The 17,050-nt window shown below is 38.5% G+C and overlaps 1 protein-coding gene across 15 annotated transcripts in view; it reads left to right on the top strand.

Moving 5' to 3' along the window:
* The window catches only part of ELMO1 (engulfment and cell motility 1), a 274,013-nt gene that overhangs the window by 115,838 nt on the left and 141,125 nt on the right, over positions 1-17,050 (top strand). For all 15 annotated transcript variants that reach the window (XM_032442431.2, XM_085538119.1, XM_015854222.3 and 12 more), the window contains one exon: positions 4,917-5,021. In XM_032442431.2, the coding sequence (XP_032298322.2) occupies positions 4,917-5,021 (105 nt within the window). The remainder of the gene's footprint in view (positions 1-4,916; positions 5,022-17,050) is intronic.

Here is a 17,050-nt window from a genome sequence, read left to right as displayed (position 1 = left end):
AGCAATAAACTACTATGACTTTCAACTGCTCAACTCCATCTAGCAAGTGGATGTTTGACTCAGTTTTCAATTATACTGAAAACTTAACAAATGCAAGGAGGCAATGTGGTGCTGATTTCCCATGCTGAAAAAAATCCCACTGATTAACTTTTAACATCTCTGATGCCTAAACTGCATAGCCTGTTACTGCTTGGTAACTTTGTTTGCCCAGAAAACATAAAGGAGTCAGCCTTTGAAGTGCAAAATATCTAGGCAATATTAAGTGTGTCATTGTTAACAAAGATGAAACCTAAAACGAGATTGTCCTGCATTGGATGAGATATGATTACTCAGTGTCATAGCATTAATTTCAGATTCTTTGAGGCTTTCAAACTATTTCCATTCTCCATAGGGCTTAAAATCGTGGGATCCAAAGCTTTAGCTCCGTGTAACTGTAAATCTGCTGTATAGGTACTTATAAAATACCAAGGATTGAGCAAAAACTTTATCTTGCTCACAACATGTAATTTATTGATGCCTGCAATGTGCAGTGCATGTCTTTCCCCATGCTCTGTCACGCATTATCAGATGATATTAGCTGACAAAAATCTTTGTTAGTTCTTGCTTTCCCTGAATGGGTGGAGGTTGGAAATTCCCAAGTCACTGTTAAATCTCCGTAAATTAAATGATGGAAGTTGTGTGCATCATCTCTTCGAATATAAAGCTGTTAAATAAAATGAGAAGATTACTTCCTCATTACAAATTTTAGCTGACTAACTCTTTGCACTTTTAATGTGGTATTTCTTCATATTTGTAATTCTTGTGAAAATGAGCAGATGGAAACTTTTGTGTGGAAAACTTCAGGAGTATTTAGGGAAGGAGTAAATTATGAGGCTGTTTGCTCACTGGTTCTAACATAAGTTTTTCAATTCATGTTTCAGTGAAAATATAATGTAAAATGTTCCTTCCTTCCTAATTCCTGATTCAGATTGAGCAAATATCTACATATGCATTGCTATAATTTATTCATATGACCTAAGGGAGATTTTAATGTACGCAGTCCAGTGGTTTAGAACTGAAGAGGTGATTGTGTTCCTTCCTAGCCCACAAAAGAGTGGTTTAGATTTGGAAAAAAAAACAAAAAACAAAGGGGAGAATAGGAAAGTGCTAGTAATTAAAGGTGGGAGAAGGTGGTCACTGTCCTTTGCATTGTCTTTATTGAAAGATTTTTGTTCTTTTCTGAAGTTATTTTATCACTGGTTCTTCTACAATCTGCATTCCTCCCTGGGAACTTCTGTAGTGTTTTTGTCACACGAGCCTGCAGAAGGAAGATGCGCAGAGTAGTGTTTAACCTGAGCTGCTTTGGGATTGGAAACACAGGAGTTTGCACTTGCGCTGAACAGAGATTACTGTGTCTAGCGGTGGCTGCATGCAGCATTTGGGACTAATTAGCATAACCTGGCAACTGATTTACATAGCCAAACATGGCACTGATGAATAATTTCTGATAGACTCTCAGTATCTGTTAAGACAAAAATAGGAAGTTTGTACCTTTAGTGGACTGTGAATACGGGTAAAGAAATGGTTTCTGTGCTTCAGCATATAAATGTGGTAGATAATGCTAGGATTAACACAAGGAACTTGGGGAGCTTATTCCATTAGCTGTTATCTACAGACAGTACACCATTACTGTGATTAAGCATCTCAGTGTGAGCACACATTCTTACAACTGAAATCTATACATCCCTCAGAGATTGCCTTGGAAGCCAAGAGTAAGACAGTGGAGCCATTCAGGACAGATAGAGAGGAAAGCTTTATGCAGCTAGGACTGTGTGATAATGCTTAGTTGTCTCATTATAATTCCAACAGTGAAATTTATCCAGAATATTTGTGATCTTGTGAAATGTGCTACTTTATTATTATATTATTATTTGTTTATTAATGGCATAAACAGGCATGATTTTAGAACTGCATCATTTCCAGAAGACTGAATTTTCATTTCCACAGTACCCTGCTAAGCTGACTAACAAATTCTTGGTGGGTTTGATATGCTGACATGCACCGTGTAAGAGAGTAAGCTGTTACTGAGCTGATCCTGCTCAGACCCCAAAGCTGAATGATAGATTTTACTCAATCTAATGGAAAAAAATAAAAACGATCTGGAAAATTGTAGGTAACAAACCTGTCTCCTTTGTATTTCTTGGCTTTTTATAAAGAGACAAATCTTTTTATAAAGATACAACTAATTTACCTGAAGAGTTGTTTTCCATGTATTTAATAAATAATGTTGTAGGTGGGGGTGTTTGCATACTTCTGAATTATTCACTACAGCATTTTAGATAATTTAGCTTTACGTTGCATTTCTAAACCCACTCTCACTCAGTTAACATTTCAACTGCAAACATTCAATATGTTAAGAAAGAGGTGATTTTAGGAGGGAGGAAGGAGGGAGGAAACAGAACAGCTTGCATTCCTATTGCTTTTGAAGAGTAATTGAAGATAATGTATTGTTTCAGCAAGCATATCTCCAGCTATTTGACTTAATAGAGTTTAATATCAAGCCCTAGTTATCTTGGGATCCAAAGTGACAGAAACTTTTGAAACAACTGAAAATAGCTGGATATATAGACTTGACTCGGGAAAAAGTGATGTGTTGATGATGACTTTCCAGTTGAACAGATAAAAATAATGATGATGGTAAGAGATTAAATGAGCCCTTGTTACTACATGCAATGAGATTTCTCTTGCCTCCATTCATTTTTGTCAGTGTTTCTGCATAATTTGAGATGCTAGAATGGGATGAAGGACAGAGCAGTTCAGTCAACACTAGGTTAGACTTTTCTTTTTTTCCCAGTATCCTGCTTTTGTTTCAACATTGTTTGTGAATAAAATTGTAAAATGAGTGCTAATGTTCTAATAGCTGCAGAGAGGTATCTGGGTCTATATGTTCTCTACTTGCCAGTATTAATCCAAATATATTCTATCTGTGCTGTAGCGTAGCAATGAAGAGAATATGTGCAGCACAAACCTGAAATTCTACCTGGGAAATGTATTATAGAAATGGTGCCTGTGAGGTTCTGTGTTGACAGCTTCTCAACAGCTTTCCCACAGAAATGTACTCATGGTGAGGCTCTAGTGGTGTTCCCCAGGACTTCATGCCCAAAATGTGGAAGACTTCAATTTTGTAGGAGGTCCTGTCAAGGTGTTCATGCTGGGATTGACAAGAGTTGGGGGAGCATTTGTGTCCCTGCCAGACCCAGCCTCTCAAAGGAAGCACTTTCTGGAATGCTTGAGAACGTTAGAAAGGGAAGTTTTCTCCCAGAAGCTGAAGTCTGTTGTGCTTATCATCTGTGAGAAATGGTCTCGTACTGATCATAAAAGTGTCCTGGCCATCCTCTTCATCTGAGTGGTGAACTGATACAAGCTAAAAGAAAGAAAAGCAGATGAGTATTTCAGAAAACAGTTGACTCAGTAAACATTTATTTTACAAGTTTGACTTCTACTTTTCTATTGCATAGCTATTTCCCCCATAAAAATCTAGGATTGGAGGATCTTCTTGATTATGAAGTAGTGAACTTATCATTGTGTTGCTTGTCCTGCTGCAGGGAACTAGTGTATGTGTCAAATGAACAGACTGTGCAGGCTATCCTGATCCCCAAAGCTTTGTCTGCTTTTAAGTGACAGCAGACATCTTAATGAACAATTTTTTGCTTTCTAATATACCTAATCTTTTATGTGACTATGAATTATTGATTGGAAAAGAAACAACAACTCATACATCTTAAGATAAGACAGACGAGATATCCCACATTTTTACAACTTTATGGCCTCTGGAATCAATTGGAGGAAGAGTAGTCAAGCTGTACTTTTGTCAGGGAAGTAGGTGGATATGACCCTGAATACACTGCAGAAGCAGACTGGCAAAAGAAGTAGTCTGTGCTGATCTTCAGCATTGTTACCTAGTCTCGAGTTTTCTGAGAGCAAATTCACTTTTTAAGTCTCTCACAGCTGAGTCTTGCAGAATAGAAATATTGTCACAGAGAAACTAAGGAGATCTTCCTGTGTCAAAATGAGTGGAGCTGGAGCTGAAGGCATTGAAAGGGTGATGGTGATAAAGGTGTTGTTTAAGAGCCTGTTCACAGTAAGGAAAATGGATCTGAACTTTGAACTGGATGGAACATACTCATGTATTTTTAATTCCATCCCTTCAGTAGATTGATGTTAATATTTTGAGGAAATGTGGTTTTGTATGTAATGTGGGAAAAGTGAACACTTGAAACATGTATGACCATGTGTATGGAGTCTGACAGGTCTTAGTTATGTTTGGTATATTTGTTCAATAATTTCAGACTTTCTTTTCATAGATTCAGAATGTAATAAAAGTTCACCTGAATTCCACACGTTGAACCCAATACTTTTGTCTGAGACCCTTTGTGTTTAGGACACCACAAGATCCAATAGGCTTAAAACAGCTTTTGATTTTAGTAACTTTTTCTCCTTTTCATGATTTATTTTAAATAGTTCCATAGTGTTTGTATAAATAGGTGTTGTGGTGGCTGTTCACACTTATCACTGCATTTTTACGTAATTAGTTCTTCCTGGTGTACAGTGGTGTACCCAGTGGTACTCTAGTATTACTAGATAGAGAAGTCTATCAGCCATGGAAGGCTTGGTTGAGTGCCTTAGAAGCATACATCTCCTTTTGGGAACTCCATTGGGTGGTTACAGAAGTGAATGGCTGATAAGCTAGTCTCATAGTGTTTACATTTGGATTTGAAGTTCTTCGAAGCAGGGCCTGTTTTTTTGTTACAGTTTTTCTGCTCAGCAAAACATCTGTGTTGCTGGACTCTGGCACAGCATGCTAACTTGGTAGACACGGGGACATGGATAGTTGATGGAAAAATATTTATAGAGTGATCTTGTTATCTTTTTTGCAGAATCATGTAAACCCAGCAATGGATTTTACACAGACTCCTCCAGGAATGCTAGCCCTTGACAATATGCTGTACTTTGCTAAACATCACCAGGATGCTTATATACGGGTAAGACTACTTCTCTTTAAGATCTTTGCCACTCGCTGTTCATGCTGATTATGTCCTGTTTATGGTTCACTTTGAAGAGGAGGCTCAGAATCCCAATAGCATTAAAAAGAACTAGCTCTAGGAAGGCAAACCACATTATGCTAAAATGTGTATCATGTCTGTAAAAGCTGAGTCAAATATTATAGATAGTACTTTTTGCAAATATACTTTTTGCTTAAGCCTACAAAGAGAAGGGAGATTTGCATTTTTTGGATGCTTGGTAGATGTCTATAAACTCAGAAATGAGTATTTGCGCAGAATTCCCTGCTGTGTCTACCAAAACTATCAGGGTTTTCTGTGGAAAGGAGGATTTGACTAGCAAACACCTTAATAACTAGCTGACTTGGCAGGATCCTGAGAGTTAAGATGCTCCTACTAAAACTACTGCTGTAGGTGAGGTAGAGCTTGTAGAAAAATAGGTAAAAAGCATAATGATTCATTTGTACGACCTGTTCTTACCCTCTGCCCACTCTACTTCCTACATTTGTTATTTCAAGAGTAGTTAAAGCAAGCTATAAGTTGCATCCTTATGTGAAGAGGATACGACAGAATAATATTGGCAAAATAGAACAACTTTTAGTGATCTGTGCTGAATTTGAATATGTGCCATGAACAAACCTATTCAGCTCTTATGGGAGTAGAAGATTGTTTAACCTCCCTCAAAACGGGGAGCACGCACAGACCTGCGTAAGGAAGGTTGTGTATGGAGACAGTTAGACAGATACATCAATTGTTTCTGTTAAATAATGAGTGAGCTTTTAATAGGCTCTATTGTGTAGTTTTTGCTCGAATTAGAATTATGTCAAGGCTGTAATAGGTTTGTAAAATGAGTACTAATATCCAGGCCGGGATGATCTATGGTTATAATGGAAGACCACAAGATTGTCAGTTTTGCTCTGTAAATATTTCTGCTTCAGTCTGAACATAACAGTAACTGTTAGAAGAAACTGTGGAAGCACACAGTACAGCAGTAGCTATTAAACTACATCAACCCCTGAAATTGCCCTGCCGATGGCAGGGGGTTGGAGATTTCATCATCTCTGAGGTCATTCTGTGATTCCATAATGAAAGTTATTTCACGTACCAAGCAATAGTATGTTTTCAGGATGAACTATACTGAACTGTGTTTTTCTTTGTAAAAATATATCTGGATACAGTTTCTCATTAAAATTTGGATTTCTCGTATTAAATTTGGTTAAGATCTGTACAGTGTTACTACACAGACTTCTTTGGAAAATTATAAATGCAAAGAATGTGCCTAGTAAAGGTAGCCAGTGCTCCTGAATGAGAGACACGTGTATTTTGAAGAAGTCTGAAAGAATCTAAAGAGAACAGAGACGTTGTTGAAAAGGAGCATTCATTGTCTTTTCAGTTTTTCTCTTATTTTGCATTTTCATATTGCAGACGTTGTTTTGTAAGGTCGATTCAGTGTAGCATGTAATTAGCCTCTTTTTAGAAAGGACTTTGGTGCTGGCTCAGCTTTGTTGATCTAATGCAATATTTTTGCTCCTGCATTTCTGATAATTTGTGTGGTTATTTTGTCTTTATTCTTGTATGATTTCTCTTACAAGACTGTCTTGAGTGTGCCTTATATTTTCTCCACTCATGGCAGAGGAAGTGTACATTAGAAATCCATACCAAGTCACAATAAGATAAAATTGCTTGCCCAAACTTGTGCTGGAAACTTCTAGCACACACTGGGAGTATGTTAGCCTACCCATCATACAGAGTCCCACTTAGTGCTCACATCAGCATTTCTAGCATGATAGCTCCCTTGCCATAGTGGCCAATATAGCACACTAAGAACATGCAGAACACATCTGGGGTGAAGGGCAATGCACAGGTCCTATGGTGTTGTGAGGCTTTGATTGCTAAAAACACCTTTTCATCTGCTTGACTTGCTACCTGGTGACTGCTGATTCTCTGTGGGCTCAAATCTACCTGTTTCCTCGTTTTCAATTCCTTTTCACACCTAACTTTATTTAATTTTTCTCCATGTCCTTTGGCTTCCAAGGCTGTCGTTGCACCAGTTTGCTCTACTCGTACAGACTGCTAATCTCACTTAATGTTTTTCAGATGCATTTATATTCTTGTGTCTTAAAAGAAATACTCTGCTCTCAAGGTGAAATTTCCACAAAAACTTGTTAGGCCATACAGACAAATAATATTTGCATACTGAACAACTTCTTTGACAGAGTCTCTTCTCCTTTTTTTCATTACTGATAGTAGGAAATGATTTGTTTCCAGGAAGAGAGATTATTTCCAATATGGCCTTTTGCAGTGCCATTAATTGCTGTGCTGTAGGTCAATTCCTAAGCTCCAAAATGAGATAATATCAGTGCAGTAGGATAATTAAAATTGAGATTGGAAACACCAGCATTGGTTTAAAATGAACTTGGGAAATACTACGTTTCTCCTGACGTCATGTGTTCTGTTAAATGAAGACAGTATCAGAAAACTGCTCTGACTTCACTGAGTCCATCACTGGTGCTGCATTTTAATGATCAGCACAAATCACTGTAGTCTGACCTCCTAGTTTCTTAGGATGTCCAAGCTGCCCGGCCCTTAGTAAGGTATCTTGTATTATTGGAAAGAGTGGATAAGGAAAGGTGAGAAGGCAGGCAAAAAGTAATGTTCTCCCTCTTAAATTTTTTGTCCTGCCTTTTGTAACTGATTCAGCTTATAAATAATTTGCATAATAAATGGATTGGTTAGGTGAGAAGAGTCATTAAAGCTGAAGTTTCCTTCAACACACAGAGACAATGTGGCTTCCAAGACCAATAACAAACAGAAGTACTTGTAGCATCAGTAAATATGTTTGCAGTGTATTGAAGAGCATGGGTATGAAGACTCTGGAGCAGATGGGTAAGCTGCATCTTGAAAGCAGAAAGCATCTCAGGGTGAAAACATGGATGTCACACATTGAAAAGCAAAACAAAAATAAATGGTATTTTTATAATTTTTCATTCTTGCCTCCTGACAATTCATTTATCTTATTTCTTTTTCCTCTTGTATGCAGTTATTCTTGACACTACAGTCGTTGTTTTGAGCTGATTGTTTTATTTAATGTCACTCTTCAGATAAGCCATGTTCTTTTCATTTAGATTTTGAGTTAATTGTTTTTTAATATCACTTTGTCTGCTATGTGATATGAGTGGTGCTTCCAGAAGAAAGGTTTTTATATTGGAAAGGAAAAAAAAACCCAGCATGTTTCCTTTGATTACGTTGATGTCCTTAGCTGTCATATGGATTTTTCCTGTTGAATTCATCTCTTATTGAATCAGCTTCTCATTCTTTTTTTTTTCTTCTTTTTTTTTCCCCTATTCAATGTTTGGTGCTATCAGTGACTTCAGTAAAGTGCACTGCCTTTTTTTCATGTTCCATTTAAATAATCACTTGCTATCATCAGGGGTTTTGCTTTTAAAACGCGGTGACATATGCGATATGGAATGCATTGATGGAAGTAATGTTGAATCTCTGCAAGAAATTGTAAAAGTTTCTGCAAGGAAAAACTGGCAGCTTCCCAAGCTACATAATTATAGGACAGTCAGAGTGTATAATTAAAGTTAACAGTGAAGAAAATGATTGGAATAAAGCTTTGTGACAGATAAGCTTTTTTTGTTCTTTTGGATCAGACACATCCTCCCCTTACCCCCAACCCAAGTTCTAATTTCCAAAACTACTTCAGTTTCAAGTTCTACTAATTTTAAAAATAAAATTATAAGTTACCATTTAAAACAGGCTGTATTCAGTGTAGTTCAGTGTAGACACCTTGTGTTTTTTTCTTGCTGTTAACTTGTAGCAATGTGCCTTTGAAACTTTTCTGAGTTCTAAAATGAGCCTGATGAAAAATCTTTGCTTGGAAATCCTGTTACGCCATCATTGCTATGAGTATCTCAACGTTTTGACATTCTGTTGTTGATTTGTTTGGGAACTCATGATACAAAAGGATTCATTTTGTTTTTAACATACACTGAGAGGTATAAATATCTGAAACAAGTATTTTCTGTGCATTTATTTATAGGGATGTTTTGATTTGGTTGGGTTTTTTTTGTGTGTGTGTCTGTGTTTGTGTTTGGTTTTTTTGTTTGTTTGTTTGTTTTGCTTTAATAGAATCATGGAATGGCTTGTGTTGGAAGGGACCTTAAAAATCATCTTGTTCCAACCCCCTGCTGTGGTTATGGTTGTCACCTGTCAGATCATGCTGCCCAGGGACCCATCCTACCTAGCCATGAACATCTCCAGGCATGGGGCACCCACAGCTTCTTGGGACAGCCTGTGCCAGCACCTCACCATCCTCTGAATAAAGAATTTGCAACTAACATCAAGCCTAAATCTCCCCTCTTCGTTTAAAGCCGCTTTCCTTTGTACTATCGCTATCAGACCATGTAAAGCATCAGTCTCCTTCTTGCTTATAAGCCTCCTGCAAGTACTGGAAGGGCACAATGAGGTTTCCCCAGAGTCTTATCCAAGTTGTACTGTTGTAAAATAATGAGATCTCTGTAGTTTATTGTGGACGGCAAGCTAAAGGAACCAAAATCAACAAAACTTGTATTTTTAACTGAGATAGATTTGATAGTTATAGGTTGTCTTGTGTTTTAAGTCTGCCATATTTATGCCTGGGATGTTTCCATAGATACAATAAGTTTGCAGTTTTAATAAGCTGACTCCTGCAAGTGTGGTCAGTGTTTGTTTAGGTGTTCTTGATAGCAGGTAGCAAAAACAACACTAATTCTCCAGTTGTGACTGCTGTTTAGCTTGGATCTTGGCTAATTCAAGGGTTTTCAGGTAGAATGAGAAGATGCCATAGGGTAACTCAGTTTAGAGAAACTGCACTTTGCTTTTAAGGTGCAACCACTATAATGTTCTTTTGTTTCATATTTTCCTCACAGGCATCTAAATATCATGATAAGCTGTATCTGGAAGGGAATTTAGAATCCTGCTAGAGGTTATTGTGAGTCTCAGAAAAGTCATGTACAGCATTGCTCCTGGTGAGGTCCACGAGTCTCATTGTAATCTATTTACTTTGCATGACATACAAGTCTTACACTTGCTTGGATTCTGCTTAGTTGGCTATCTGAGATTGCACTCCATTATTTGATCAACAGGTTCGTCATACATTCAATATAAAAAAATAAGTGTTCCATCAAAAGGGATCATCTTACTGTAGCCTGGAATTCAAGTGCCACTTCTGTAGAAGATGTTTCTGCCTTTCTCCTAACAATTGTATCTATTTCATGCCAATATTGGTTATGTGTAAAATTGGCAGTATAAAATAATGTCAACAAGATGGGAAAACAGTATTGAAATCGGTTTTGCAGTGTTGAGCTCATTGATCCCACGGTACTTTTTGTAGTGAATTTGTTGCCATTATGTTTTTGTGAATAATGTGCAAGATACTTAGTGGTATGTTACTAAATTTTCTGTTCTTGTTCTTAAAGCAACATTGGACGTTGAGCTGATGGTTATTTTGATTAATTGGAGATTAGAAATTGAGCCAGTTTAGGGTCAGAAAAAAGAAAATCCCATTTCCTCTGAACCTGCTGAGCTGGAAAATCAGTTATTCACACAGCTGTGATGCAGAGCTGCTACCCCAGCAGCTATTTGAGCTGCTGCTTTTGAGGTGGTTGAAGTTCTCTTCCCCTGAAGCTTTCAGAAGTCACATTGGAGGAGCAGGTGCTGTTTGTGAGCCTCATGTGATGCAGGCAGGAAGATTGCCCGCGTGCTGCAGAGACCTTTTGGAACTTTAATGGGTTGAGTCACAGGCAGGCTGCGTGCCGGATACTTTCTAACCCATGCAGTTGTTGTATAGGAGGCTGCCTACACATCCTTCCGCCAATTCACAAAGTCTCTTCATGCCTACTCATTCTGTCCTGATCAGATATGAGTAGTCTAACATATAATTTCAGCATTTTCTGAAATAAAACTGAGCCTGATTTCTGCCATGCTTCCAATTATTTTTTTTTTATTCTCCAGAAATGGCTGGAAGGGAATGTAATTTATTTCTGCTCCCTTAACGGTAGTGAGAAAGGCGAGCTTTGTTCTGTGTGTCTTCCTGGTGTGCCTCATGAGACGGTGTAATTTTCCACAGAAGGCCTAATTGTCTGTACCTGGTGATTCCCTACTTGGTAATACGTGCTTCTCTCTTCTCTGCCATACCTGGAGAGAGAAGAATAGCTATTTAGTTGCACGATGTTTTCTCATTTACTCTGAAGCTGGTGAGATGCTGCTGACCTCACTGCTGTGAGACAAAGCTTGAAGCTTCTAACATGTTTCCATACTGCAGTAACAAAGCACTAGGAGGGCTTTTCCCCTCCTAGGGGAAAAGATGGGTCGCTGTATGTTTAGCTTTTTATTAAAAATACAGAAATGCAATTGTGCTTTATGTTAATGTGTTTACATGAGAGGCAGAATTTATTCCTAGGTGGAGCTGCTCACATGGAGCAACTGCAGAGCCATCCACATTTCACTTATAATAGTTTGGCACTAACTTTTGGTTTGCTTTAAAAGAACAGGGGAAAACTCAAAGGTATGATAAAAGAAAACTATCTGTTAGAAGTAGCTGTCTGTGTTAGAAGTACTTTATGACTGCAGAATCAAATGTTGGCTTTAATGTTACCAGGACGGTTTGTACTCAACCTGATACCTATATACTTCTATACAATAACGTAATTTGATTCTTTTTTTTCCATTCCCCACTCCCAGTATGTCTCAGCTCATCTCTCAAATCCTGGCTTAACAAATGGTAAATCTAGTTCCTACCTGAGGAGGGCAGACAGAATTGTTGCTTTGTTTTAGTTTTGCTGTGAGGAATTTCTTATCTCCCTCAGGAATCTGAAAGAAGGCTGAGATGGGGAGGGGAAGGAGGGAGACATGGAAAATTGAAAATAAAATAATGAAGATAACAGAAGAGGTTAGAGGCGACAGTGCTGAGCGAAGGACCTCAAAAGAATGCTGATGTTCGAGTTGAGGAAGATGAATTGCTGCCTCAGGAGGAAAGCAAAATGGAGAAGAGGATAAATTGAAAGTAAATCTGCCTGCAGCAGAGTACCTTATCCTCCTCAGGAAGCCTATGCTTAGGATTTGCTTTCTAGAGTTACTTAAGGTATCTAAATGGAATAGGAATGGTGAAGCCTGCCACATGTGGTAAGAAAGCTTAGGAGAAGCAAAAGCAGTGTCAGAAGTAAGGAAGAGCATCCCTGCAATTTTTTTTTATATTAAACAAATCAGATAACTCATTTTTAGTCTAGGCAGGATTTTAGCATATTTAGTATGTAGCCCTCTGAACCTCTTGATACTAACCTACAGGCTGCTAGGAAACTTGGTCTGTGTTAATGCAGAATCATTGTAGAGACAGTACAATGAAATGGACTTGGGGAAATGCTCTTTTCTAATAGTTCAGCAATGCTTGTTGAACTGTCTGCTTTGGGACTTACAAGTATTACTACAGCTATAGTGGACCATGTTGTCTTTTGCTCTCTGTATTTACTTCCCAGTCATAATGAATCTCTATTCTATTGTCAGGCTCTGAGGTTGATTTAGAAATCTTAAGTATTAATTCTGCAATTGCTGTGGGCAGTATATTCTGAGTCATTTTCATCTGTAATGTGAGAGATACTAATGGGTTGGCTAAGTTGATATTCCCTATGAAGGAACAATATTTATGCTGGATGGTTTCATCTTCCTGAACTCTGATAAGGAATTGACTGTAGTACCATTCTTTAAAGCTTAGGTTTTCTCATCAGGCATTAACTCTTAGTTGCAAACATAAGCTTCATTACTGAAGGTGATGCAGATTTTTAAGTTAATGGTAGTCAAATATGGGAAATTCTTCATTTAGTCCATTGCCTCTCTGAGAATTCTGTTCTCCCAAGGAAGTGATGGACTCAATGAATAATTCAGTGGAAGATCATAAAGAAACAATGCGAAGTTTTCTGCCTTAAAGTGAGAAAAACTTCTGATGGTGTTTCTTTCTATTACTGGAGATTTTGCATTATTCTTCTGTGGTGTTGGCATGACATTTGAATTTACTTTATATTATTGTTCAGTTGGGCTATGCTGCTGGTGTGTGCATACCTTGTAAAGACAGATGAGCTTTCCCTCAATGATGCTTTGCTCAAGTAATTGTAATAGGGGTAGTACAAAAAATATGTGTTTTAAAAATAAGTCGAACATATTCTTTAAGGAGGAGCACTCTTTATCTTTCTAAATGTTTTGTTGGACCATTGGATGCTGAAAGACTGCCTTCCACTTCTTGAAAAGACTTTTTGCTTCAGAGGAAACAGAGTACTTCAGGTCATTCATACGGCTAAATCCCAGAAGAAATTCAGCTGTCTGCAGCTTCTAACGAACACTGCCCGAAACGTCTACCTTGGAGACAATGCTAAGCCTTCATTTCTCTTTCTGATCACATTCTTGTTATTTTTGTGTGTGTTATGTTTTTTGTTTAGTTGTTTTTAGTAATTTCTTCCTCTTGGGAAGTGATTCCCTTCCACTTACAGCAGGAAATTGTAAATGAGAGGACAAGTGCATAGGCAGTAATCTAAAAATAGTAGGAACCATACAGACTTATGTTCTACTATAACTGTTTTCAAATTCCCATGCTTAAACTGAGTACAGAGTTTCAATAGTGGAAATGTCAAGTGCAGGGGTAATGCTGGCTTTCCTTAAAAATTTCAGCTCCTTGCATCTAAAAAAAAAAAAATCTTTTTCCCCCTTCTGCTATTCAATACATCTTCTTCTTGCAGTATAATTTTGTTCTCTGTTCTCATTCTGTGCATATCTCATTCTTTCTTATTCCCTTTTTCGCGAGTTGCATATTTCTGTTCTCTTTTTGTCTGTAAATTATTTCATTTACTTTGTGTTTCCAAGTCTTTCTCGTGTCCTGTTCCTCCATATCATTTTCTCACTCAGACTTTCCCTGGCTGCTCTCTCTGGGTAATATTTCTCCCTTTTCCTTTACTTGAGATTTACTGTATTTATTTATTTATTTTTGTTATTGTTCCCTGTAGAAAATTGTTGACATTTTTTTGCCTGTTAAGCATATTTATTTTTTGCTTTGCCTTATAAAAGGCAGTATACCTAAAACTGTAAAAGGCAGTATACCTTAAAGGAATGGAGAAAGTGAAGATGGCCTGCAGCTTTTAGTACTCCTGAATCGTGAAAAGGTTTTGGATTTTGTCTATATCACATCTAGTATATTAAAAGTCATATTTCCATCTTGCTTCTTCTCAAGGAAGGAGGCAAGGAAACTGGCAGAAGTAGATGCCTAGTAACAAAGTAGATGCTGACAAGCAGACCAGAGACAAGGGAACATTAAGGGAAAATGGTCAGGGTGCCAAGAGAGCAATGCTGCCAACATAACCTTGGAGCTGAGTGGCTGGATGACTGTGAAGAGGAAAGGGACCTGGGGGTGTTGGTCAGTGCTAGGCTGAACATGAGCCAACAGTGTGCCCAGGTGGCCAAGAGGGCCAATGGCATCCTGGTCTGTATAAGAAATAGTGTGGCCATCAGGAGCAGAGAGGTGATCATCCCCCTGTACTCAGCACTGGTGAGGCTGCATCTTGAGTACTGAGTTCAGTTTTGGGCCCCTCACTACAAGAAAGACATTGAGGCCCTGGAACATGTCCAGAGAAGGGCAACAAAACTGGTGAGAAGTCTGGAGCACAAGCCTTATGAGGAGCTGCTCAGGGAGCTGGGATTGTTTAGTCTGGAGAAGAGAAGGCTCAGGGGAGACCTCATTGCACTCTAAAAATTCTTGAAGGGAGGCTGTGATGAGGAGAGGCTTGGCCTCTTCTCCCAGGCAACAAACAGGACCTGAAGAAATGGCCACAAGTTGTACCAGAAGTGGTTTAGATTAGACATAAGGAAAAACTTTTTCTCTCAGAGAGTGATCAGGCACTGGAATGGCTGCCCAGGGAGGTGGTGGAGTCGCTGTCCCTGGCAGTGTTCAAGAGGCGTCTGGATGAGGAGCTACAAGATATGGTTTAGTGGCTTGTGGTAGCAATGGTAATGGGAGGACAGTTGGACTAGATGATTTTGAAGGTCCTTTCCAACCTTGTGATTCTATGATTCTATGATAAGAGTTCTTCTGCAGTGTCCGTGGTTTCTGCCTTTAAGGATTTGTTTCCCTCAGGGCAAAATTTAGCAATTGTACCCATATATCGTGAAGTTTCTGGTAGATCTACAGCTCGCTGTGCTGCATTTGTGAAGTGGGAAGAGGGACAAAGATAACAGGGCATAGGCACTTTTTGAGTATTAATGATAGGCCTCCATTTGAATGAAGGTTATGTGGGTTTGATGAATTCCACACTAGTATTCTTTGATAAAAATGTGTACTGGTGGCTTGATTCACAAGTATTTTAAGTCTAGAGCTCTGTTGTGTTTTTCGCTACTACAGTTTCCACCAGTATGTGGAGAAAACATGCCTATCCCCTGCTTATTTCTCCTCCAGATTGATAAAGGAAGTAAGAATAAAATCATGCCATTATTGGCTATATTTATAGCATTTTACTTTGGAACAGGATATGAGTCGTGAAGTCGTGAAAAGAGTATTACAAATATCCTAATGTGTGTTGTAAATCTGTTGCCAAGATTAGAAATGGTATGTATATGAAGAAGCTTTTCCTCCCCATCTCCTTTCTACCATTGCTTTCGCTTAACAGAAGATCTACATCTGTCAAATTTACCTACAGATACTTAAATGTAGTAAAGGGCATTCCATCATCCTTTCCTACAGAAATGTAATGTGTCAGCTCTGCTTTGTTTTGCAAAACCAAATTCTAAAGGATGGTGCTTGCAGGGTGTGTGAGTGAGGATCATTTCAAAGCTGCTTTACGTACTCAAATTGCCATTTAATTTGCTGTATCGCAATATGCAGTTCCTTAACTATTTCTCTGGCATTCTTATTGATTGCTGTAATTCTGCTTTACATTATACACATATATGGTGTCACCATTAAATATTTATGTGCTCATGAAATGTTAATGTGTCGAGTTAATGTGAAGCTCAACAAAATGCATTTGCCAGAAGCCAGCAGGCTTGCTGATCCGAGTGCATCCCATCCCCTCCCCCCTTCCCCTTTCATTTTGTCTCTTCACTGATTTTATTACCACTGTTTCTCTGTTGTACCTAAATCTGTGTCAAAGCAGTCCCCCCGCTCCAGTATGCAGATTTTATGTTTTATTATGTGAGAGATAAAATGCATAATAATAAAAGAGGAGACGTGATCCCAGGGAAGTGTTGAGACACAGCCTTGCACTGCGCGTGTGTCAGTCTGTCACTGCTCCTGCATTTGGGTTTGGAAATGTAACACTGTCCTCCATGAAAGAGACTGGAGCAGGATGACTCATCCAGAATGCAAAGTCATATTCACATATGCCTTGAACGGTGGCTGCAGCAATGTGAAACAAAAAATTGCAGGGGTGTTTCTGCGATTTGATACAGCTGTTGCCCAGATGTGACACGGAACAATCAGATTTCATTCGAGCCAAAAATTTTACAAGGAAAAGTAGGTTCTCTTGGTAGAGTGGTGAACGTGAGTCTGACAGCAACCTGCTGGGAAAGTCTAGCAAAAATTGGCAGGGTCAAATGTTTATGAAATCCCAAGTAACTTTCTCAGCTTCTGGTGAGAAGTCTAGGTGAAAAATAGACAAAGAACAGTGAAAAACAAAGCAAAGCAATTATCCACTTTCACGACACGAAGAACAACATTCTTTTTACATCCCTGAGGCTGTGTTAGAAGCAGAGTAGCAGCAAGTGGTTGCCCTTTGTACAGAAAGACTAAAATAGATACTTCTGCATGAAGAGATTTGGGCATGCCATGTGAAGCAAGTAGCTTTCCTACATGCTTTTGACTTTTCTCTCTTTTCCACATTTTTACTGACTGCCTGATGGCAAAGGCTTGTGCTCACAAGAGGGCATGGATATGTGACAGTCACTACTGAGACCTGTGGGAGTGGAAAAGTCTTTGCTGGCATCCAGTGATGCAT

The sequence above is a fragment of the Coturnix japonica genome, chromosome 2, assembly GCF_054131305.1.
Source record: "Coturnix japonica strain WE chromosome 2, WE-NBRP24, whole genome shotgun sequence".
In the NCBI taxonomy this organism is placed as follows: domain Eukaryota; kingdom Metazoa; phylum Chordata; class Aves; order Galliformes; family Phasianidae; genus Coturnix; species Coturnix japonica.
The sequence above is the reverse complement of the archived record's forward strand: the minus strand, read 5'-3'. Positions and strand labels throughout refer to the sequence as shown.